The sequence below is a fragment of the Elgaria multicarinata genome, chromosome 9 (genome assembly GCF_023053635.1).
Source record: "Elgaria multicarinata webbii isolate HBS135686 ecotype San Diego chromosome 9, rElgMul1.1.pri, whole genome shotgun sequence".
Taxonomy (NCBI): Eukaryota; Metazoa; Chordata; class Lepidosauria; order Squamata; family Anguidae; genus Elgaria; species Elgaria multicarinata.
Window position 1 is genome coordinate 59,643,094 of NC_086179.1, and position 26,371 is coordinate 59,669,464.

General features: G+C 42.1%; 1 protein-coding gene across 1 annotated transcript in view; it reads left to right on the forward strand.

Annotated features, from left to right (window-relative positions):
* Positions 1–26,371, forward strand: part of SLC38A1 (solute carrier family 38 member 1) — a 50,763-nt gene that overhangs the window by 11,473 nt on the left and 12,919 nt on the right. Inside the window, exons 2-8 of the mRNA XM_063133970.1 lie at positions 122–314; positions 3,326–3,419; positions 4,267–4,382; positions 19,071–19,144; positions 21,182–21,274; positions 23,874–23,955; positions 25,633–25,715. Coding sequence (XP_062990040.1) covers positions 196–314; positions 3,326–3,419; positions 4,267–4,382; positions 19,071–19,144; positions 21,182–21,274; positions 23,874–23,955; positions 25,633–25,715 — 661 coding nt within the window. The 5' untranslated portion in view covers positions 122–195. The remainder of the gene's footprint in view (positions 1–121; positions 315–3,325; positions 3,420–4,266; positions 4,383–19,070; positions 19,145–21,181; positions 21,275–23,873; positions 23,956–25,632; positions 25,716–26,371) is intronic.

Sequence of the window (26,371 nt, forward strand, 5' to 3'; positions counted from 1 at the left end):
ACAGGCTCCTAGTTCAAAGTTACTGAAAAGAATTTCGTGATGTCGTTGTTTGTCTTATTATGCTCTATTCTTGATAGCTTCCAGTTTTTGTCTGACTTTTAATTTTCCTCTTTTCCCCCAGGTTTTTTTTGTGGCTGGCGTTGATCTCCAGAAATCAAGCAAACTTCAGGATAAGTTAAGTTCCCGTAAATCAAGATGCCTTTCAGAACAGGATTAGAATTAACTGAGATGCAAAATATGAGGGTCCCAGAAGATGACAACATCAGCAATGATTCCAATGATTTCACAGAAGTAGAAAATGGCCAGATGAATAGGTGAGTAGTTCTCCACTGCCCCAGCTTTACCGCGTGAAAACTCACTGCATAAAAACATTTCTGACTTGAAATGCAGCTCATGAATGATTCATTCCTGAGTCATATTCCATTTGAAGATGTAATTTGAATTTCATACCCAACCTCTATTGGGCATTGGTATTAATAGACAAAACAAAAAAGAGCATAGAGTATTAATTTATTCAACCTTTAAATGTGAGTTTGTGTAATACAAATCTATAGAATAGCATATAACTAAAAATCCAGCATTTAAAAATGCCTAGTCTTTCAAAGCACACATATTTCAAATAGCAAAATTTGGGAAACATCTGGGAAACATTTAGACATGTCTTCCTGACTGTTAGAGCAGTACGACAATGGAATCAGTTACCTAGGGAGGTTGTGGGCTCTCCCACACTAGGGGCCTTCAAGAGGCAGCTGGACAACCATCTGTCAGGGATGCTTTAGGGTGGATTCCTGCACTGAGCAGGGGGTTGGACTCGATGGCCTTGTAGGCCCCTTCCAACTCTGCTATTCTATGATTCTATGTTCACACATAATACTAACACATAATACTAACCCATGGTTTAGTGAGTTAGAATTGGTTTAGTGAGCATGGTTTAGTTAGCATGGTTTAGTGAGTTAGCATTGCATACAAATGCAGAAAGTGTCACAAATTGTGATCCTAGAAACCTCTGTGCTACATCAAGGTTGGCCCTTTGATATTGCTTTTGATATTGCATCATTGCATCATCTGCTGTTCTAAAGCAGAAGCCCGTCTACAAGTTCAGGAAGGGCATGTGATACTGCACTTCTGGAGCTGTGCCTCTTCAGAATATAGGTTAGGGTTATGTGTTTGAACACTCTGCCATGCCAATACATTCCCAGCTCCTAGAAAATAAGTATATCAGGAAGAATGTTGTAATTTAACCATTTCTTAAATAACCTAGTTGTCTAGGCACAGGGAGTATTTTTAGAGAGGGAGAAGGAGATGATCACTCAACATGCATTCCTCTACCTACATTCTGACATGATACAGTCCCAGGAGGTTTGGTGCTATTTATTGCATTTGAGGTAAGCAAACTCAATGTTAAATAGGTCAAATCTTTCTTTGGTTTGTTTTTTGAGTCAGAATAAAAGCTCTCTTTTCAAAGTGCTCAAAATGTTTTCCTCCTATTTCCTGGCTTTTAATGGCTTTATTAATTGTTCTGAAAAAGGTAATTGTTATTGTAAATTAATTGTTATTGTAACAATTGTTATTGTACAATTAATTTTACAATTAATTGTTATTGTAAAAAGGTTCTGTTTATTATTATTTATTTATTTATTTTAAAGAATCTGATAATTGTAATGTAAAATCAGAAAGGTGCCCCCAACAGATAAACTATCAGAATGCAATTAGTTTACTAGCTACTTTTAAGGGAGAAACATGGAAGAGAAATTAAAGCAAACTTGAAATGTTGTGATTTTAGCAATGTGAAAAGTTCGATATTTAAAATTATGCTGGCATGGATCCAAAAATGTCTTGAGCAAGGAGAAAGGCACTTTCTCTTCCGCAATACAGCCCCACTGAGTTTTTCTGATTTCCCCATCCTGTTTCAGCTTTGCATTCTCCATGCCATGCCATCCCATAGGTCCTTTGACCCTCAGGAGCGGTTTTGGAGTGCAGTGTTTTGTAATAGGAAGCCACATTGTGCAAGTGGAGTTCTGCTTGCTCTTCTCTGGATCCAACTCACAATCTTAATTATTTTATATTGCCTTTTCTTATATGTTCTGGCCCCAATCCAGCTAAAGGTATGTATAATTAAGACTGAAATCCTGTGTATCTGGGAGTAAGTATACATGATGTCACTTGCTCCTGAGTAAACATCTATAGAATTGCAGTTTTCAACTCTGCAATCCTAAACACCATGACTAAGGAGCAAGCCCAACTAAGCTCAGTAGGACTTGCTTCTGAGCAAAAATGCTCAGGGTCATGCTGTAACTCTCATTGAAATCAATGAATCAAAGTTTTTCCAGCCTAACTGGAGAAGCCAGAGATTGAACCTGGGACCTTCTGCATGCAAGGCAGGTGCTCTACCACTGAACCATGGACCCTCCCCTAAGTCAATTATGTGATGTGTTGGAAAGCACTCATGTGCTACACCTACACATGATCTGCAAAGTGTTGGATTGTCACCATTATTCAGCTTGGAGTCCCCTTGCGCACTGACGGAGTGTTCATTTTTATCCCAACAAATGTGGCTAAGAGGCATGGCCAGTGGATACAGTTCCACTCCTGTAAATGTTCACTGAATGCATGAGGTAAATGACTGAAAAGGACGGTGCATTTTGTGAAATGGTCCTTTTTTATCCATAATGATGCTACTGCTGCATGAGTTCAAGTATATGAGCTCTTACGTTATGAGTTGAGGTATTATGGGTAGTCGGGGACAGGATCATTTAAATTTCCAGACACAAATTAGAAATGACTTGGGGAAAACTTCCCCTGTTATAACATAGCCATGTGGGATAAATTTTCTTACAGTAGTTCATACGAGAGTTGAATCTGACTCTGGCCAGATCTTTACCAAGCAGGATATAGCACTATGAAAGTGGTATGAAAGCAGTATATAAGAGGCAGGAGCCACACTAATGCTTTATAGCAGTATTGAAGTGCACTGACAACTGTTGAGGCCCATGACACATGCCATACACCACTTTCATACCGCTTTCATAGTGCTAAATCCTGCTTGGTGTAGATCTGGCCTCTCTATGTTTATTATATACATTTTCAGACTTAAATTATCCATGTTGATCCCTGTCTGTGTATCTTTTCTTGCATACCACGTCATGCTGCATCTGTATTGTTAACTTGCTTGTGCTCCAGGCAGCTTCATTAAAACAATGCAAACCAATATTGGAATGGCATAAAACTCAATAACAATTACAAACCATACATAACACTAATGAATTACCACTGCTGTGTGGTGTTATCATGCTAAAGACAATCCTGTTATGTTATTTCTTTTCAGCAAGTTCATTGCAGACCGTGAGAGCAGAAGAAGCCTAACCAACAGCCACTTGGAAAAGAAGAAATGTGACGAATATGTAGGTTGCCCTTCAGAGGTATTCACTCTAACCTAGTGTGCACATAAGAGATTCATGTGAATCGCAACAGCTCCTATGCAAGCAGGAGCTATTCAGTTGTGGGGACAGCTCACCTGTATTTTATTTCTTTATTACATTTATATACCTGTCTTCCCTCTAAGGAGCCCAAGGCAGTGTTCATGATTCTTCCCCTCCCCCATTTTATTCCTAACAGGCCTGTGAGGTAGGTTAGGAAAAGAGGTCTAGTTTTTCTGTCCTAATAGTCCAGCCTTTTAACTGCTGCATCACCCTGGCTTCTACCATTTTCACTGAAGTGAATGAGTAAACTCCTGCTCGTACTACAGTTCTGTGTAAGTACAGAGCTTTGACCTGTGTTGTGTGTATCTGAATAAATGGTATGAACCTGATTTTCGTATGAGACCAGCTCCAGTTGAAATTAAGGAAGAGATGAGATGGAAAGTCATTTGGAAAGATGAATGAGTCACAGAGCCAGTCCATACATTATTCAAGTCTGCTGATGTGTATAAATAATTACTCATGCTAGTGGTCTACTTGCAAGGACACTTTTTACAAACATCAATGAGTATTTGGAGGTAATGATGCAGGAGGGATCTTTGATCGTCCTCATAATCCACCAGTACCATTTCTGCCTTTCAGTTACCCATAATTCCCCTTCTGCCACTGAACTCCAGTGGACAAATAATGAAATATCAGGCTCAAGATGAAGGATGCAGGTGGAGAGACTTTATGCAAATGAAGCTTATCCAAACAACCACTGAATATAAAACTTATAATTTAAAAATTTGCTAGAAGCTATTGGAACAATTTTTATTCTTTCTATCCCTTTTAAATGAAATCTTTACAGATTCCAGGCACAACATCATTGGGAATGTCTGTCTTCAATCTCAGCAATGCCATCATGGGCAGTGGAATATTAGGCCTCGCCTTTGCATTGGCCAACACGGGAATCCTGCTGTTTACGTAAGTCTTTCACTTTGAAATAGACATGATTAATTTGAAGTGGGTATAAATGCATATACTCCATTCACCTGCTGTTTTAATAAATGATATAGGGCAGAGGTGGGAACCTGATGCTGGGCCACACATTCCCACCTCTGGCCTACAGCCATCAGCCTCAGTCAGCATGGCCAATGGCTAACAATATTGACCAACAATATCTGGAGGGCCACGCAGGCTCTCCACCCCTAAAGCAAGTTATGTTTTCACTTTGCGTGAAATTTACCTGCAACTGTAGCAACTGTTTAACATTCAGACACACATTGCTGTCTATTGTTTTTCTTTTCTTTCCTTCTAACATACTTGTGTAGAACTTGTAGTTTGTTCTCATGAGCCATTATGCATGACAAAAAGATGCACGGAACCTCAAGCAATGTCACATGTTCTTCTCTGGTACATCTCCCTGGTCTTTTGATTGTGCAGCCTCTGTAGCTACAGTTCAGTTGTGGAGGTTTCATCTTTTTCTTTGCTTCAGATGTTGGATTATTACCATAAATAGCGTGATTCAGATGCTTGATAACTGTAAATGGTTAAAGTTCCTTTATCTTTCAAAGAACTTTGAAAGAACAAATGTAGTCTTAAATATCATTGTTCTGATACCCTTGCCATCCACTCCTAGAAAATGAAATTCATATGATAATATATTAAATCACAGCCCTAGTTGCTGGGGAACATGACTGGGAGGGTGCTATTGCATTGATGTCCTCCTTGCGGGTTTTCCACAGGCAGCTGGTTGGCCACTGTGTGAACAAAGTGCTGGACAAGATGGACCTTGGTCGGATCCAGCATAGCTCTTCTTATGTTCTTAGAAACTATGGCGCTTCGGAGAGAGTCTATAAAACAGACCATTTGATTCTCAACCACTGATTGCTTTGGTCTGATACATTCTAAGACAAATATTATTTTGGTGTTCCGAAGTAATGTATCCCATAATGTTATTTTGAGTCATAGGAACGTAAGAAGCTGCATTATACTGAGTCAGGCCATTGGTCCACTGTCAGTACTGACTGGTGGCAGCCCCTCTCCAGCTCTACCTGGAGATGCCGGGGATTGAACTTGGGCCCTTCTGCATGCAAAGCAGATGCTCCACCACTGAGCCATGGGCCCCCCATCCTAAGGAAGACACACGTGGCAGGATACAGCTGCATACTTTCATGCTGTGAACAATAGACGGTTCCGTGCTTAGCCATTGGCCATACTGGCTGGGGTTGATGTGAATTGTAGTCCAACACATCTGAAGGCCAAAAGGTTGGAAAATGCTGGTCCAACACATATCTTCATGTTTGCTGTTAAGTTATCAACAATACCCTTTCCTGGTATTTCGATAACCCACTCATTAGGTTACCATAGGCATTGGTGGGTCCCAACACCTCATTTTGGAATCACTAAACCAAAATATGTTTCTTCATCTGTCACCCTGTCTTAGCGGCAATTGAAGAAGCAAACCTGAGAAGTTTTAATTGCTCAGAGAACATTTAAGATTGAATTGCCTAAGGTGATAAAAACAGAATGTTTCAGCTTTGTAGAAGTGCCAACGAGTGAAAAGGAACATAACAGTGACTTCAGTGTCTAAAAAAATCTCTATGAGGCAAAGTTCTTTGGCTTCCCTGAAAAAAAGAGGTCTCTCATAAACCTGACAGATTTTATAGATTCAAATGGACCAGTGCCACTCCACCCTATCCTGAAATGCATAAAAATAATTTTGAACTTCACAAAGAGGCATTTCATATATATTGTATATTTAAGTACATGAGGTTTTTTTAAAAAAACACAGTTTAAAACATAATATTAATACAAACATGCAGAGAGAAACAGATTACAGCTGCAATCATAGGCACACTTAGGAATAAGCCCTATTAAAATCATTGGGACAACTTCTGAGCAAACATACATAGGGTTGTGTTGCATGGGCCCAATCCGGGGAGAAATTACCCTGTACAAGCACATTGAAATTAACAGTAGTTGCTCAAGAGCACAATAACGTTCATCCACAGCTCCCATCCATTTCAGGGGCACTTGAGCAGGAGAATTTCTCCCAGGGTTGTGGCCTTAACCATTACATTTTGTATAAATTAAACCACAATACTAAACTGCAGAAATTTAAGAATGGCCTTCAAGTGTGCTATTCAGTAGGGGTGTGCACGGACCCCCCGCTCCGCTTCACTTGCAGATCCGCCATTTTTCGGAGCGGGTCGCTCCGCCCCGCCCCCGCTCCGCCCACTTCCGCTCCGCTCCGCTCGGAGCTCCGGATCGGATCCGGAGCTCCGTTTTTGCCCCCCCATAGGCTTGCATTGAAAGCTAAAAAAGTAAACAACTTTTTTTCCGTTGAAGTTAGAAACCTCACGTTTGGCACCATGACACCTCATGGGCGTATACACACACACGCCAAGTTTCAAGGCAATCCCATCATCCCCTGATTTTTGGCGAATTTTTGAAAATCGGGCACCCCATTCACACCCCTTGGGATAGCTCCGTCAATTTGCATGTTACAAACCTCAAACTCGGCACCAGGGCAGCTTATCCATGTGTCCACATGCACGCCAAGTTGCAAGCAAATCCCATCATCCCCTGATTTTTGGCGCGGCTCTACCCTCTAACGCACCTCCCATAACCCTAATTCACACCCCTTTAGATAGCTCCGTCAATTTGCACGTTAGAAACCTCAAACTCAGCACCATGATAGCTTATCCACGTGTCCACATGCACGCCAAGTTTCAAGGCAATCCCATCATCCCCTGATTTTTGGGGAATTTATGAAAATCGGGCACCCCATTCACACCCCTTGGGATAGCTCCGTCAATTTGCATGTTAGAAACCTCAAACTCGGCACCAGGAGAGCTTATCCATGTGTCCACATGCACGCCAAGTTGCAAGCAAATCCCATCATCCCCTGATTTTTGGCATGGCTTAACTCACCCCAAATTGTCCCATTCTACAACTACGTCAATTTGCACGTTAGAAACCTCAAACTCAGCACCATGATAGCTTATCCACGTGTCCACATGCACGCCAAGTTTCAAGGCAATCCCATCATCCCCTGATTTTTGGGGAATTTATGAAAATCGGGCACCCCATTCACACCCCTTGGGATAGCTCCGTCAATTTGCATGTTAGAAACCTCAAACTCGGCACCAGGAGAGCTTATCCATGTGTCCACATGCACGCCAAGTTGCAAGCAAATCCCATCATCCCCTGATTTTTGGCGCGGCTTAAACTTTTTAACTCACCCCAAATCAAGTCCCATTCTACAACTACGTCAATTTGCACGTTAGAAACCTATCCTTTGGTCCCATGACAGCTTACCCATGTGTCCCCATGGACACCAAGTTTCAAGGCAATCCCATCATCCCCTGATGTTAGGGGAACTTTTGAAATTTGAACACTCCAGTATGTCAGGGATTTAAAGTTGCAATTGCAGACAGCTCAATGGGGCCAGTTCCAAGGCAATCCCAACATGCCACGAGATAACCCTAAATCTTCTGGCACATTTGAAAAAGGGATTATTGAATTTGATAAAGTCTAAGTGAGCGCAGGAAGGACTTCTCCCCTGAGTCAAAGCAAGACACATACACCATCGCTGCAAGGCGGGAAGGGGAGAATTATTATTATTATTATTATTTATTTATATAGCACCATCAATGGAAAGCAGGCAGGCAGCATGCATTGTAGTGCCGCAAGGATGGCTTGAGCACTAACGCATAGCAAACCAACCCATAAGTGGGCGCAAAGTGAGGCAAAGATGGCTGGTTGTTTCTTTCTAAGCCAGCAGTTACGCCTTGAGGGGCACAGAGGAGGACGATTGGGAGCAAACCAGGCACCAGGCGGGCAGAGAGGCAGGCAGAGTAGGCGAGGAGTCAGTCCTGGCAGATGCCCCACCACAGCAGCACCCCGGGGGAGGCGGGCAGGCAGGCAGGCAGGCTGCGGGCATTTCTGGGGGCACAAGGAAGTGATGGCTGGTTTCTAAGCCAGCATTGCAGTTAGTCACGCATTGCAAACGCAAACCATCCCAGCGAGTCGGTCACCGAGGAGGACAGGCTAGCAGAGGGGCAGGCAGAGTGACATGTCATAGATCTAGTATTGGGGAGGAGTCAGTCCCGGCAGATGCCCCAACACAGTAGCACCCTGGGTGGGCATTGGAAAACGCCATCTTGTGGGTCAATACTTCCCCCACCCCATGTCCTGCAGGGTTGCCTGCCTAACCCTTGTGGGGATGGGAGATGGAGAGCTTAGAGTGGCAGTGCCAGCAGCAGCCTTCGGCTTTCCCCTGGAACCAGTCGCCTTGCCCGCCTCTTTCCCCAGCAAGATCGCCTGGTGCTGCCTATGAAGATGCATCTTCATGCTGCTGGTTCCATAATGCCCTGTCGATGAACCCCTGCTTAGGCTGAGTTTGCAGTGGCGACAGACAGCAAAGCGGGGATCCGCTCCCAACTCAAAGTGGTCCCACACGATGCTTGTCTTTCGTTTCTGTGGTGACACCACCAATTGCCCGCCTGAGCTCTCTGGTGTTGCCACAGAAACAGGGGTGTGGGATGAGACTGGGGAGAGAGCCTCGGCCTGCTGCTGCTCCTCCTCAGCCCCCACATCCTGGAGGCCCACCGCCTCCTCCTCCTCCCCCCCCTCCACTGTGCTGAGGACCTCGTCTAGGTCCATCAGCGGGCTCGTGGGCTGAAAGGAGAATGAAGGAGTTGGGGATACTCCTCCTCCTCTAATGGCACTGCTGCCACGTGCCTCTTGCAAACGGGCACTTTTCCCATTCCCACCCTCAAAAAGAGAACGCCGGGCACAAGTTGCAGAAGAGAGTGGCTCTGCCTGCTGCTTGTCCTGCTTCTGTTTTGGAGCAGTCAGCCAAGGAGTTGCCCGTTTGAGTTTCACAGGAGGAGAGGAAGCCCTGCTGGCAGACTGAGCCTTGCTGCTTTCAGCACGCCTGCTTTCTCTTTTCATGATGACTAACAAAATATTAATACTACTAATACTATGTATAAGGTACTACTAAGAATATGTATAAGAAGAATATAATATGTTTAAATGTAGGGAAATGGGACAAGAACAATAAAATATACTACTACTAATATGTATGAGAATATACTACTAAGAATATCTACAAGAATATAATAATATGTTTTAGAATATTACTAATAAATGTAGGGAAATGGGACAAGAAATGGGACAACCACTACTATAAGAAGAACAAAATATGAATACTACTACTAATATGTATGAGAATGTATACTAATAGACTACTAAGACTATGTCAAAGAATATAATAATAATATGTTTAAGAATAGGGAAATGGTGTGCGTATGCTTTCCCCAAAATGCTCAATCTGTGGCTGCCTGTTGAACTTGACAAAAGCAGCCCACTCCGTCGAAGTTACACAGAGAAGAAAAAGAGAATCCAATTTTTTTGGTATATTTGGTATATAGAAGATAGAAGGAAACACAATCAGGATTTAAGAGAGGGGAGGGGGAAAAAGAACCAACCACTACTATAAGAAGAACAAAATATGAATACTAATATAATATGTATGAGAATATATACTAATGGACTATGTGAAAGAATATAATAAAATATGTTTAAGAATATAAATGTAGGGAAATGGGACAAAAAGTGTGTGTATGCTTTCAAAAGAAAGCTTTCACAAAAGCAGAACAGTCAGGCTTTAATACAGGGAAGGGGGGGGCAACCAACCCAACCACACACTCCAAAATTCAAAAATAAAGTTTATATTAAATCAAAGTAAGGGGAAAACACAGGGCAAACTAAGCTACAAGTCAGAAAGAAGCAAACAAACACACACACGCGCCAAACTAAACCTATATTAAATTAATCTATCTCCAAAGCAGGAGCACTAGCTAAGTAAGTGTTCCCTCCACGAACGCCAACCCACAAAGAGACACAAAACAGAAAGTTCTCAGGGTGGGTCTGCCTTAGTCCCCCCTCCAACGCTGGGATTGGAGGAGGATGCTTTCTGAGGAGATGAATTCTCATCAGGATTGGGAGTTGAATGTGCCTGTCATCGCTTCCAAAAAAATAATAATAATAAAAAAAAAAAACCCAAACCCCGATTTTTAAAAAAATATTGCACGTGAACCACAGCACGCAGAAAGTTGAGAGTGGTCTCAAAATGACCCCCATCCACGACTCTCTGTGCACAAGAATTTTCAGAACGATAGCTTAAACCCCCCCCCAGTTATCCCCGATTCTTTCCCTCAATGCAATCCTATGGGCGAAAAGCCGAAACGCCGTTTGAGCCCTGCGGTTAACCCGATTTTTAAAAAAATATTGCACGTGAACCACAGCACGCAGAAAGTTGAGAGTGGTCTCAAAATGACCCCCATCCACGACTCTCTGTGCACAAGAATTTTCAGAACGATAGCTTAAACCCCCCCCCAGTTATCCCCGATTCTTTCCCTCAATGCAATCCTATGGGCGAAAAGCCGAAACGCAGTTTGAGCCCCGCGGTTGACCCGATTTTTAAAAAAATATTGCACGTGAACCACAGCACGCAGAGAGGTGAGAGTGGTCTCAAAATGACCCCCATCCACGACTCTCTGTGCACAAGAATTTCCAGAACGATAGCTTCAAAAACAACGTAGTTATGCGCGATTATTTGCCGCAATGCAATCCTATGGCGAAATGTTTTCAAGATGGCGACCGGAGCGCTCCGACTGAACTCGGAGCTCCGAAAAATGGTCGCTTCTCTTCGCCTTGCTTCTAGGGGGTCCGCGGTCCGCTCCTACTCCGCCTCTGGGTAAGGCGGAGCAGGCCAATCCGCTACTGCTTCTACGCTCCTAATCGGAGCGGAGCACATCCCTACTATTCAGTACTCAGATTTGTTATTTTTAGCTGTTAAGTATCGAATAGGAGCTCTGGGTGTTACGAAGGAACAACAAAGTGTTTCCTAATCAAGAACAAATCCTAAAGTCTGTCTGTATATTAGTGTGTGTGTGTGTTTTTATACTGTAATTAAAAATCTTTCTTTCTGAGGCAAACTGTGGTTACACTATTTTGATACTGCACCGTATATCAAGAGCAGGGTCTTTCATTACTAGGGCTACAGCTGGTGAAATAAAGCTGCTTCTTTTTTCTTTTTTCATAAGTCCTTAATCTGAGTTGGGAACCAGAATACTCAAGATGTTCCAGAATCCAGGTGATCATTTCAGGGGCTAAAGAAGAATCTGGAAGGGGATTCTGAAACCAGTTAGTCAGTGGGATTGCTTTCAGAACAGCCTTCCTCAAACCTAGTGCTCTCCTGATGTGTTGAACTAACTACAACTCCAATGCTCCCACTATGGGAGTTTTGGTGCAACACATCTGGAAGGCATCAGATTGGGAGAAAGCTACTCGGAGACAACATATTAACCGTGGGGAGCTACTTCAAATAAATAGTGACTCTTCTCTCCCTCCTGCCCACCCACCCAGTTCTTGAGTGGAATCAAAGAGTTATCAAAGTTGTTTTCCATAGTGAATAAGAAATACTTTTATTTTTTGCTCTAAAAGTCTCTGTGTGTGTTTACACTCATGCTGCCAATCTCTAGCCTGAAATTGTGTTTGGTGGTCAGCCGTTTGGTGTGCAGTAGGGTGGGCCAGCTCCACATACACACAAAATACATGTTAGCAAAATCCAGCTGCCCATTGCCCTTCTACCTGTCTACTTGCCTGCCTGCCTTTCTGTATGTCTGTCTACTTCTTGTTATTACCACAGTGTTTTCAAACTGGGCTGCAGGAGGAAGGGGTACTAGGAAAAGAGCTGAGTGAGTGACTGGGTTCAGATAACATGACAGCCCACTGTGGGCTAATTAACCCTCAGGGCACCACAGCACATGTTGTCTGCCATTATGAATATTCAAGCCTGGGCTGGGAGTTGTTGTGGCTTGTTATGTCTTCTGAACCTGGGCTGATGGGGTTATTTGCGGGTTAAACAAGGCTCACAGAAACCAGGGTCTGTTTTAGGGTGATGCAAGGGTAGCTTAACCGTCAAATAACTCCTGCCATTTGGCTTTGGATGACACAGCAAGCCATGGCAACTGGATCTTCTCACAGGTAAATTAATCCCTGCTGGGCTGTTGTGTCATGCAAACTGGCCCAGTGTGTGAGTAGAAGGGAGTGGGCTCCCTACATTCCTTTATTCAAGTACTCTTGTTTTTTCATCCTCACATACTTCATTCATTTCTGTCTGAAACTACTTGGATGAGGGGAAAAGGGAGAATGGAAGAGAGAGAATAGCAGGAGGAAATGGCTTTTCTTTGTCTTGTGCTGTCTGTCTCTTGATCCCCCAGGCTATACAGATTTGCGGGAGGGAGAGGGATGAGAGTTCATGGGCTATTTAGCACTGCTTGGGTCATCCTACATAAGCAGTGGCACGTGTGCTGCCAGCAAAGAGCAGTTGAACTGCAGGAAATATGCCTGTGGAGCAAAGAGCTCCAGGTGTCCTGCTCCAGGTGGTTCAGACAGTGCATTAGGCAAATAAACTAAACCACCCTGGCTTTCTTGTGTACCGTTCCTGTAGCTTGATCTGCAGGTAACACTGCATGGCATGTTGATAAGTATTACAACATGTTGATGACTGACTATCGAGCAGCTTTTAAGGTTACAGCTACAGTGGCTGGTTAAAATATTAGCAACCCTAATATCCATTCCAGCATAAGAAAGGAGGAGGGCTGTGCAGCTTCGAAAAAATAGATAAAAAGTAAAAGAATAGTATGAAATGTTCACAAAATGACTTTGAACCTGATATCATTTCCCCCACTGTTCTCCTCAAGTTACCTCAGCAGTTTATGAATGCCGATTTAAAACTTCTGCCAGCCCCACAGCCTCTTATGAAACATTCTTTCTCATTTATATGTGTGAGGCCATTGAGCTCTTTAACACTTTGCAAGATAGAAGCAACACCTTTGTGGTTCTAGCAGAAAGTGTGATTCACTTCTTTGTAAACACCCCTCAGAAAGAAGTGAAGAGCAACTTCCCCGTCTTCAGTGCATTGATCTTGAAAATGGTAGAAGATCAGGTTACTGTTTGAGGGAAACTTTGTGTCAATTAAATGGCAGTATCATTTGCTTGCTGTTTTCTTTTCCATTTATGGAGTTCACGATAATAAACTAAGGAGAATACTCCATATTCCCATATGTATTTGAGGCAGAATTAGTTTTCCAGATGTTTTTCTTTTTAAACAGTGGACTTTGACAGGCATGCGTTTGTTAGCTTGGTTTAATATATGAAACATGAGAAGTATTTGGGCACTGCAGAATTTTCTTGGCTCAACTGTGTATGTTTTGAATTTGCAGAAAGCCAGTGCTGTTCATGTTTTCATACCACTCCATGGGATGGTCCTGGCAGTAGTCTGTCTGTCTCAACCACAACCCATATAACAAACAGTCTTTTCATGCTGCGTTATTGGAAGCCTTGGAAAAAATTGAGTTTACACACACTGCAACCTGTGTGAGCTTGTAAGAGCAGAAAAGAACAACAGATTACATTATAACTTTTTTATTTCTGCAAGACCATCCTGCAAGGCCATTGGGACTTCTAAGACTAGAAGCTTTGTTATAATTATTTCAGAAAGTATTGTTGAAGGCTTTTTAAAAAGTATCTGTGACAAAGCACTAGCCATTGGGCATTTCTTCCTACTCAAGTCAACACAGGCCAAGCCACTGATGGGTTGAGCAGAAGCATGATTAATAGCAGCTCTTAATATCTTATTTACAGAACTGCTTGCCCATTAGGTTGCGTAGGGCAAGCTCTTCTGGGATATTCAGTACCACAGCCTGTTTTTTTCCTAAGTAAAACTGATTGCAACCTGGGAAACGTATTCACTGAACTGGTTCATACATTTTGCTAAACTATGAATGAGCATTACATGCAAAAGATTCATACAAACACATTCTCCTCTCCTTTTCTGATGTAGAAACGAGATCAGAAGCTTTTGCATTTATTTTCAACTAACCGCTCTTACTTGTTATTCCCAACCCAGACAAACTGTGGTTTGGGGAAACTACAGCTTTGGGAAGCAAACCAACTTCAAACCATGGTTTACGACCCTGCCTTGTTTTCCTAATTGTTTTTAACATTAACCATAGTTCTTCATTCATACCAAACAGGTAACTGTGGTTAGTTGAAAATGGAAGAGAAAGCTTCCAGTCTCTTCTTTGGGTCTGCACTGGAGCAGGAGGAGGGAAGAAGGAGTGCATGGAACTGAAGCTTACCCAGGCTTCTTCCTGTTGTGATAACTTACTTCCAAATATTGCCATTTTCTATCTCTTTACTGTTGGAATCATTTTTTCCATGGGGAAGGATGTTTTCTTTCTTAGCAAAATCCCACAGGAATTATGCTTATCCAGAGTGCTCTTACAACACCTGGCAGATGTATTCATTTCCTTGCTGAATACAAAGGACAATAGATTGACTAGAGATCATTACAAGAACATGCAACTCCTGGCTGTGTCTTATATATTTAAAGTTCTAAAGATTTTTCTTATGAGGACTATTGTCTATTCTGATTAACAAAACACAGGCCCAGTTTGCACAATCATAATGACTTGAACCACCCACAGTGGCTTGTTTAAACTGTGACATGTGCCAGTGCATGCCAGGTGCCTAATTACCCGCCCAGCCATGACTTGTTGTGATATCTGAACCTGGGCAGTGTGGCTTATTTGAGAGGGAAACAACCCTCAAAGAATCTGTGGCCTGTTGTTGTGTTGTTTGAGGGTTGTTTCCCTACCCTCTCAAACACGCTATGCTGCCCAGGTTTGGGTGATGCCACAAGCCATGCCTGGGTAGGCAATTAGGAAAATAGCGCCTGGCATGCACCACATGATCACTGCCACTGTGGCTTGTGCCACTGGATAGGTTTTCTGACATAAGAAGAGCAGTCCTGGATCAGACAAAGGATCCATTCACAAAGTGACCAACAAGCTGTCAACCCACAAGCAGGACACAAGTGCAACAGCAACACCCAACCCATGTTCCCCACCAACTAGTGGATGTAGGCATACTGGAGGTAGCATATAGCAATCAGGACTAGTAGCCATTGATGGCTTTCTCCTCCAGGAATTATGTAACCCCCATCACTATGTCTTCTTGTAGTGAATTTCATAGTTTAACTATGGGCTGTGTGAAGAAGTACTTTTATCTATCCTGAATCTCCCACCATTCAGCTTCATGGGATGACCCCAAGTATCAAAAAACATAATCTACTATGTTTTTTATCTCATGTTGAGGAAGGGGATTGATGAATAATTATTTGGATTGGCTTTACTATCTTTAAAGGCTAGATTTCAACTATTTAGGGAATATACTGCATTAATCATATGGACAGTTTGACCAAAACAGGAGCCCATCATTGAAAATTTAATTTTAAAAGTTCAGTGGCAGCATATCTTCCCATGTTGCTTAGCTATTGACTTCAATTAGCATGCAGATATCATGTTCTGAAGGCTAAATCTAGATACATGCTAAATCAGGAAATCTCATTATAATAATATGAAGTAATTTTAGCATTAAAATCCCCCCATCAAAATATTATGCGGTTTAGGATTAAACAAAAAACATCCTTCATAACATTTCCTAATCCATCCCAGATTTAGGCAAAAATCTTTTGCTCCCTGGAGGGAATATAAAACACAGTCTTCCATTTGGCCATTCTAGCCAAACAATTTGTAAGGTTGGACTCTCACAAACCTTTAATATTTTGGGTGTTGCAGCAAGTTGTGGGCACAGCCATTCCCCCACCTCCACCACTGTGCCCCTTCCCACCTGCTTTTTTGGGGATACTAGAGAGGGATTATACCTCTATAAATACATTTTACTTCAGTCATGAAGCCAAAGTTTCTGGAAACAAGTAATCTAAACATGTCAGACTTGATAAAATCTTTGTCAACTAATTAGTATAACCGCTCAGCAATATTCTTTGTAAACACTTTAATTGGTTTTAGACTAATATCTTCTAGACTATCAAGTCACTAACTCTCTCTTCCCTGATAGTTTCCTGATGTAGACACTAATTTAACAAGGCATAATTCTGTAAATGATCCCATAAATGCTCTGGTTTATATTCTGTTTAAGTGAGGATCTTGCAGGAATTGGGATAGTATTGGAAAGGTAAAATAATTTCCTCCCTCTTAACTTATATAGTTTTAAAGAACATCTGCCCATGTCTTACTTATGGCAAGAGATTGTAATGCTCCACAAGGAAAAGAATGGACAATGATTCAGTGTTCCAAAACTATCTCTTTAAACAGAAAAGTAAAATTCTTAGTGTGAGTAATTTTCTTTTGGCTAGTTTTGATGTCTATAAACCTTTCAAAGTATGAGTAATTTTCACCATTAACTTTAACCATCCCTCTGCAACTCTGATTCAAAAATTATGGTAAATTATGGAATTCTATTTTTGCCAGGTTACAAATTCCCTATTTTGATTGGGATTTAACCATTGGTTTGTTTGTTTTTTGCTTTGTCCTTAAAAGATTATCTCCTGATACAAACAGCAGTCTTGAAAGCTGCTTATTTGCCACCGGGCCAAGTTCAAGGTTTTGATACTAGTGTACAAAACTCTAAACAACTTGAGACCAGGATCTCTGAGAGAGTGCCTTCCCTTTTTATTAACCTGTCCAGTTACTGAGGTCATCAGACAGCATGGTTCTGGTCTTTCCATTCTTCTGGTAGTTCCAAATGGACCTATGGTAGTTCTGGTTGTTCCATGCTTCTGGTAGTTCCAAATGGACCCATGGCTTAGTTGGAGTCCTCCCAGAGAAGAGCCTTCAGTGTGGTGACCCCCTTTCTTTGGAACTCCCTGCCTGCGGAGGTCAGGCAGGCACTAACTCTGTGTTGCTCCTGCTGCCTCCTGAAAACAGTTGTATTCCAGGAAGTCTCCCTTAACTGGCCACTACAGTTTATATTGGCATTCTGTTTTTAAAAAGAATGTTTAATATGGTGTTTTACTCTTTTTATCTTTGTACTATTTTATCTTTTATTGCTCACCGCTTCAGAATCTGTTTAGATGTGGAGCGGTATACACATGTTGTAAAGAAAGAAAGAAAGCTGTAGCCTGGCAGGACCAAACGTTAACCCTCCTCTCTCCCCTCACCATGGTTCCCATCTATATCAGGCATTCACACAGCTGCTATTTATTAATCATAAAACCAATCATATAACTGCATGTTATGTGATTAACATCACCTCTGGTTTGGTCCTTGTCCTATTTAAAGAGGTGTTATTTTTGGTCCTCCTGTGCAAGCTACCTGCATAGAAGGGCCACAAAGATGGCTTCTGTTCCTCGGCCAAATAAAATGTCTGAGCCCTTGAGGAAAGCTCTTTCTCAATGGCAAAGGATTTACAAAGGTCCCTTTGTTGAATTTCAACTGAATATCACAGTCCCGAGTTTATTGTGTATCCCCAAGCTCTTTCACATAATTTAGGGATGGGCAGATCATCATGTCAGTTTCCCACCTCCCAAATCTATTCCATTCCAAATTTATCTTGTTTTGTGCGTGTGAGGGGGTGGGGATTTGTACATATTTTTTTGCACATTTTCCAAGTGGACACGTTAATGGACATACACCGCCATTCACCAAAGTGTGTTTGTCTGCATTTTAGAAACGTACACGGTGTTTTGCACATTTTTCAAATGTGTGCATGTTCTCGAATGCATTTTTTCCTTTCGCAGAATGCATCACAAGCCTGGAAATGTATGGATTTCCGACCGCAAATTACATCCGTTTCCGCGTTCGGTTCCGGGAGGTGCGGATCGGGTAAATCCATAAACAAATCTTGACAGAGCAAATTTCTTATGCATCCCTAACATTATAACGATATTGGCAGGCTGGATCTTCAAATCAGAACTATTTTGTTGTTAATTACAAACATAATTAAAAATCATAAATTATCTCAGTGATTGCAATTTTATGCATACCTTAAGTAAGCCCCATTGAACACAATGGAACTTAGTTTGGAGGAAACTTGCATAGAACTGCACTGTAACTCAATTTCACTTCCTGTTGAAAATATTTGATTCTACTTCTTTCACAAGTAGTAGCTAACATTGGATTAAACTTTGGAAGTAGTTGCTTAGAGTGATAGGTCTCATCAAACAATTTATCCAGTGACTTCTTAAGAAAGATTGCTTTTACAAAAATAACAATGAAATTTTTTCAACCAAACTTCTAGATAGGGTTTTGGTTGCTTATTGAGAATTGCTGAATTTAATTAAGGGAATGAGCTATTTCTCCAAGTTCCTCAGAATCATTGAGGCTGCAATCCTATATTCACTTACCTAGGAGTAGGCCTCATTGAAGCCAATAGGATTTACTTCTGAGCAGACATGCATAAGATTGCACTGCTAATAACATTGTAGGACCTAATGATGAATTACATTGAGAGGAATTAACCGGAGAATTTCTTTTTACAACTTTTTTTTTTAACAAACTCTAAATATTGAATTGGTTGCTTGTAAACACACAAGTTTTTTGTTTTAAATTGTTTGTCCTGTTTGTTTTCTCACTGGGGTTTTGAGAACACAAAAGGCACATAGTACTGGAGGCTCACCAAAAGAAGTCACCTATGATTTTAAAGCATTTCTGTCGATGCTCCAGATTTAATGTCATGCAAACACTTAGCTTATTGTTATAAGAGCTCTTTTTTATTTCCTTTTTATAGGTTACTTTTGATTTCAGTGACGCTGCTCTCTATTTATTCAATAAATCTCCTGTTAACATGTGCAAAGGAAACAGGTAATTCCTAAGAATGTTGCATTAATTCCATAGCAATGAAGAAGATAAGATAAAGGTGAAGAATAAAAACCTTCCCCCCTGCCCATGTCAATGATAAGAGAAATACCAATTAAAAGTGTTCTCTCCTCTTTCCAAGTCCGGTGGCCATTCAGCCTACTCAGAGGACCAGAGTAGACAATGTGGAGTGAAGTAAAGGGACTCTGCACCCATTCTAAGTGTGATTTAATTTATTGTACACCAGTATCATTTGATGTGGAGCAGTTTGTACGTTTTATAGTACACACAAAAAATAAGTTAAAATCAGCAATGAGGGGGGCAGAGAATTAGGCACCATCCTGGTAGATCTTTATGAGTGCATTGGTACTCGTGAGCATGGTATTGAGACCCCTAGCAAGATAGAGATTTTTTGTTCAATTTTTCTGTTCAGTATGCCATTGAATACAGCTTCTGGGGGTCAACAACAAGTGAAGGCTCTTAGCTTAAAGCATTTGTCTGGGATTCTGGGAAACATCTGGTTTGTTGCTATGGGAAACAGAATGATGGACTAGATGGACCATTGGGGCATGCCTAGACCAGCACTTTTTTTTCAAGGTCATCCCTGGATTGTCCCTGTGTGTCCAAATGACACACGGGGGACCTCAGGGGCAAGCAGGGACAACCACTGCAATTTCCCGGGATAACTGGTTGCCCAGTTATCCGAATTTTCGCTACAATCCTGGGACCATCCTGAGGATCACGGCTGGTGTGCCGTGCACTCCCAGGGCCTGAAATGGGCATGGAGCTGCGCTGGGGTGGCTCTGTGCCCATGGGGGTGGAGGTGGGCAGCAATTTTGCCATCCCAGGGATGGCGGGGGGTTGAGTTGAGCACGGGTTTGTTTGTTTTACTTTGCTTTTCACTACCTGTGCACATGGCTCCTCTCGTAAAAAAAAAAAGGCAGCCGCATTGTCCCTCTTCCCTTTTGGGACACTGCACAGCCGTCAAGACACTGGGGGAGGATCATGGAAGTAGGTAAGTCCGCGATCCTCCCCCCTCCCTCCCTTAAGGTGTAGACATGCTCTTGGTCTCATTCATCAGGGCTTTCCTTATGTCCTGAGAGGTTGTGGAACGCTCATGCTCTCAGCCTATTTATTTACATGACCTTGGAAAAACAACCACATGTAAAATAAATGTTCATGATCAGAGATTACAATGCCTGATGTTCCACCAGCATTAGAAGACCTATTCACGGACATGAGCTCAGAATGCACCGTTTCTTGCTCTTTTGTCTAATCATATTCTTATTAAAGAAGCTGAGATGTTCAGATGTGAGTGTTATAAATGTCCAGGGAGGTTCTTAGAATTATAGAATCATAGAATAGTAGAGTTGGAAGGGGCCTATAAGGCCATCGAGTGCAACCCCTTGCTCAATGCAGGAATCCACCCTAAAACATACCTGACAGGTGGCTGTCCAGCTGCCTCTTAAGTTGCAGTGAATTTGTTTTGTTTAGAACTCTACCTTTCTAAAGCCCAATTTGAGCAAATGTAAAAAGAATCACATGAAGGAGATGGGGATGAATGTGCTAGCGCCACCCCCACAGTCACTGCTTCTGTTTTTCTCCACAAGATGGAGGGCAAACTTCTGCACTGGGGAACCTGCCCATCTCATGTAGGCTCCCCATGTGATTTCAAGCAAATGGGTAGAATAGACTTCTTGATATAGACACCCACCCATAGAGGATGACAGGCAGGGTGGAGCTAGTGCACCTATCCAAACTTTCCCTTGTGAAATTTTAATTCTGTAGAGGATTAGCAGGCCCAAGTAGGGCTTATGTGTACCTGAAAATTCCAGACAGTTTGAAAATGCATGAGGGCCATTTATAAATAAGCTGGCTTGACTTATGTCTGGTTAAAGTATATGAGTGATTTCTCGCTTATGAGATGGAAACATAATTGTGAATGGGCGAATTAGATGAGTGTACAAGAAATGTAAATGACTTGACTTTAATTTTTCGTTGTCACAATTAATTTCCAATTCCTCTTCAAATTGGTTTAACCAGGCTGCATGGTTTATGAAAAACTTGGTGAGCAAGTCTTTGGAACTCCAGGAAAAGTGATTGTTTTTGGATCTACATCCCTACAGAACACTGGAGGTAAATAAAGTGGGATAAATGTGGAGAAAATAAATGATTTATTTAAAGCTTTTGGAATTTTCAGTCTGTTGAACTAAAATTCTCCCTGCACTATCATAAATATGTGATGTGTATTTCCTCGAGTAAAGTAACTGCTTTTAGTTGCCTTGGTTATTCAGACTAACCTGACTCATTCCATATGTCTTTGCTCATAATAGTGACTGTGGGCGTTACTAGACGAGGCCTTAGCGCGCTTTCTGACCCGGTTTCCCTGCTGTGCGTCCAGATGATGCACAGGGGAATCCAGTGGCAGGCCGCAGTGAGGCCTCCTCCAACGCGCCATAAGCGAATTCGCTTATGGCACGCTTTTTCCCCAGCTGCAGCCTCAGGCCGGGGCTGGGGAACATCTAGGGACTTCCGCGGCTTTTTGCGGCTCCTCGCTTACTCGAGAGGAGCCGCGAAAAGCCGCGGACCTGCCTGGCACAGCGCTCATACGAGCGCTGTGCCCATCGGCCCGGGGGGGGAAGAGAGGGGAGGGCGAAGGATGGCAGGGTGGGTGGCAAGGGGGGAGGGCGGGTGCGATCGCGCCGCGCACCACCCGAGCAAGCAGCCGAGCGGCGCTTGCCCGGGCAATGCCGCCCCATGCCAGGCATTGCCCGGGCAAGCGCCGCTCGGCTGCTTGCTCGGGTGGTGCGCGGCGCGATCGCACCCACCCTCCCCCCTTGCCACCCGCCCTGCCATCCTTCGCCTTACCCCCCAGTACAACCCCCCCAAAAAAAACACCGTCTCCGGAGTCTTCGGGCCGCACCCGGCCCCTTTAAGCAAAAAATAATAAATGGCGGACGCCGTAGGGACGCGACGTCCCTGCGCGTCCGACGTTTGGAAGCCTGGGGGAGGCGCGCTAACGGTAGCGCGCCTTGGCCCCGCCTCCCTGCCGGCGTAAGCCGGCAGGTCTAGCAAGGCCCTGTATGTTTCAGGGAGAGGTGAGGCCTGTCAATTGCTTTAGGAAACGTCTCCTAGCATGGCTCCTGTTCATCACATGGGAGTATGCTCACCAGTTATAAGCTTACTGTAGGACTATCTTGGGGTTATATTTACTGCATGGACTACAGTCTGAACACCATTTCAAATGACACATTTGTACATAGATATGATTCTTAAGTATAAAATACACAGGCTATGTGACTGAATTTGAAACACACACGTGCATTTTTCTCGTCTCTTTAAAATACACACAAGTGGCAAGTGCTAAAGGACTTGGCCCTGTTCATGTGTGTTTTAAAGTGATGTGCAACTCACACTACATGCATGTGAGACTCAAATTGACATACACGAAGGCCACGTCCAGACAACATGTTTCAGATCCAATGAGAACGAACAATCAGCTTAAGCTCTCTCTCCTTCTTCCTCCCATTTGTTTCTAGTGAGATCTAAACCAAGAAGGTGTGATTTAAGTGCTCCCTGCAAACCAGGATTGCAACCATAGCTTGAACCTTGTATGAAATCCTCGTTTGTAGGGATTACTTAACCCATAGTTTCCTGGTTTGGATATCACAGTGATGTTAACGAACTAGGAAGCCTTTTCTGCAGCTAGGTGCTAAAGGCAAGGAGGATGAAGTGCTCCAGCTTATTGCTTATTCCCACTCCAATAAACCAGACTGTATTAGGTCAGGAATGTTATGTTTGAAACTGTGAGTGTGTATTTTGTACTTGGGGATCATACCTGAGTATACATTGACTGTATTTGGATGATCATGTGTTGACTTAATAAAATGAGCTGTGAACGATCCTTTTGTTTATACACACACAGTGCCTTTGAATTTCCCTTCATGTGAATCAGCAAATAAACCAGGAAGTCATGAATTAACAAAATTTGCCATTTCACCTAAACTAAGAAATGGTTAAATGGTTTGGGAAAAGGCGGAATATTAAACGATTGTTTGAAGCTGGTTTAGTACCCTGAGTTATTCCAAAGCTGATAACCTTAGTTTCTCAGTTTGGATAAAATAGGGTGACCATATGAAAAGGAGGACGGGCTCCTGTATCTTTAACAGTTGCATAGAAAAGGGAATTTCAGCAGGTATCATTTGTATATATGGAGAAAGGAAGGAAAGGAACCTCTCGTGCAAAGCACTTGAGTCATTACTGACTCCTAGAGGGATGCCTGCTTTCACTGATGTTTTCTGGGCAGACTTTGTAGCGGGGTGGTTTGCCATTGCCAGTTAAAGCTGCAGGAGCTATACTAGAGTGACCAGATTTAAAAGAGGGCAGGGCACCTGCAACTTTAACTGTTGTGATGAAGAGGAAATTTCACCAGGTTCCCCATATATACAAATGACACCTGCTGAAATTTCCTTTTCAATACAACTGTTAAAGATACAGGAGCCCTGTCCTCCTTTTCATATGGTCACCCTAGATAAAATTATAAACTTTGTTTAATCAAAGCTTCATCGTTTGTTTGCTGCAAAGGTGCAGGCAAAATGCTCATTCATCTGAACTCTTCCCAAAAGTCTTATTTGAATGGCCCTGAGGGTAGTATAGAGAAAAAGCAAGTACATCACTGTGCGTTGCCATCATGATTTATTATGTTTCATTTCTAACAAGACCTTGTTTTCCCCAGCAATGCTGAGCTATCTCTTCATAGTTAAAAATGAACTGCCCTCTGCCATAAAATTCCTCATGGGAGAAGAAGATACGTTTTCGTAAGTTTAATTTGTGGTTTTGCTGACTTGACTGCTTTCTTGTGGTTAAAACAGGAGCTTATATATTCCTTCCAGTGCTAGAAGCATTTTTATGTTCCTGGCATGTTGCATTTGTATGCTACATATTACCTCAGGAATTCTTGTGGAATTAATAAAGGCAAAGAAAGATAAAGAAATGAAACAGGAGTGACAAAATGAACGTAAACAGATAATTTCTGTGCCACTTTATGGTTTAAAAAACCCCTGAAAGAATAAAAAAATATTATTACTCAGATCCTTCACAATATTCAAAAGCTGAGATACACTGTTCTTACTCCCGAGTCACTATTTAACTGAAAGATATCAGAATCATTTCCCATCAGAATGTTTCAAATGTTATTGGATCACAACCATAAAATTAAGGTCTCCATATATTATAGCAGCACACAAGGCACACTAATAATGTGGTTAGAGAAAATGGGGGCACATCTGCACACTGTGCTGAGCACCAAGAGCCATGTTGTCTCCTTTTGATGGAAGCTTTACCCTGGACCAGTATCTTACCCGTCTCTTGGCCCAATCAAGACACAGCTTAGGAAAGGCTAAGTAGGAGATCCTAACACTCCTGTCCTAATACTTCAGAAGCTGCTCATTTATGCTGTATGTATCATATTACTGCAGATTTGTACAATCAGAGCCTTTAAGAGATGTTAATTTGGGTATAAATGAATGTATCGAGTGAGATGATTTGGTTCATGCCTACCTCCATGAGTTCAAAAGTATCATTGACAAGCAGCCTGCCTACACACATACTGTACACCTGGGTGCACATAAGATGCTCAAAATGGAAGGTCCCAAATCACATATATGCATGGATGCATGTAGGCTTATATGAATGGCAGAAGCCATTCCAATATGTAGAGCCCAAGGCACTTCTAATGGTTTGCCTTTTGTTTTCTATTCTGCATGAACAACATTCACACGTGGGCACAAATAGGACGAGAGGGACTCAGAATATATATATTTAATCATACATGAAAATGGCAGGCTCTTTCCTGCATAGCCTTATGGAAAGAGGCTCTGGATATGTTTGGATATTGCATCAGCACCAATCCCTTATAGCTGACTGAATAATTTGGTCTCCAGAGAAGGAGATGTTGGGAAGCAGAGCGGCAGATAGTAGATTTTCTCTCATACTCTTATCACTAAATAAGTTTCAAGGCAAGGTATAGAGGAATGAGTTGATATATCTCTAGCCACATGGATTTCCATTTAATGTTGCTGTCAGCTGGCTAGGTTTGAAAAATCACTATCCACAGCCTGAGTTGTACAGCAATAGTTGAGCAATCCTTTCCTCTGTTTACAGCCTGGCTCTTGTCTAATGCCAGCTGGCATGGGTTTGCCCTCCACCCCGGCATTGCTCATGCCACTTGGCCAATGCTTGTCTTAGTAACCTAGTGAAAATACAATGATTGCAGAATGCTGCAGCTCAGATTCAACACAGAACAACTTTAATAAAATAATAGCTGTCTGCTTGCTTATACCAACTAGGACAACCTGAGATTGTCTAGTCTCTCCTGAATATATAGTCACATACAGTTTTGTTTTTGTTTTTGGTTTTTTTGAATGATCGTATAAAATGTGGCAATTCAGGTGAGGAAGTAATGTTATCCCTGAACTTTTGAAAATGTTTTGCAGAGCCTGGTATGTGGATGGGCGACTTCTTGTTGTAGCCGTGACATTCTGTATAATCCTTCCCTTATGTCTTCTTAAGAATTTAGGTAAGGATAAGTTATCTCCTTTAGGGTCAAGTTTGATTTTTAGACTTAAAATTCAAGGTGTTTTCTAAGCCTGGTATGGCTTGTTCTGATTCAGCTACTACTTAGCCGCAGAATAAACTATGTACAGGGAACTCTATAATAAAGAAGCCTAAGTTACAATTTGCTACAGTCTGAATACATTTGGCTGTCTGAACCTGAGACAAAATAATGCCTTCATTTAGTTTTCCTATTTTTGACCATTGATTATATCCTAAAAAGATTTCTGCTCGACAAGACAGTGTAAATAGTGTAGGCTATTTAAAAAACAGCAGCAACAACAACAAAAACACAGGATAGTTAAAAAAAAACACCTTATTTTGAGAATATATGTTTTATTCTCAACATAAGGAAAATAAGGAAAGTATTTGTTAAGTCAGGTTTTAAAAAACCTGCCACACACTAGCAAACATCTCAGTATACTTTTTTTTAAAAATAATGGCTTAGACATTCCCCGCTGTCCTTTCTGCCAGCTCATCACTGCATTTGGCTCTTTAGCATTTATCTACCTGTTGCTGTCAAGTCTCCAGACAACTTTTCTTTCAGAAAAACCAAGCTAGTGAATCGAACAGTGCCCTTTTCTCTATTGTTATTTAACAGGCTTCTTCCGTCCAGTGAAA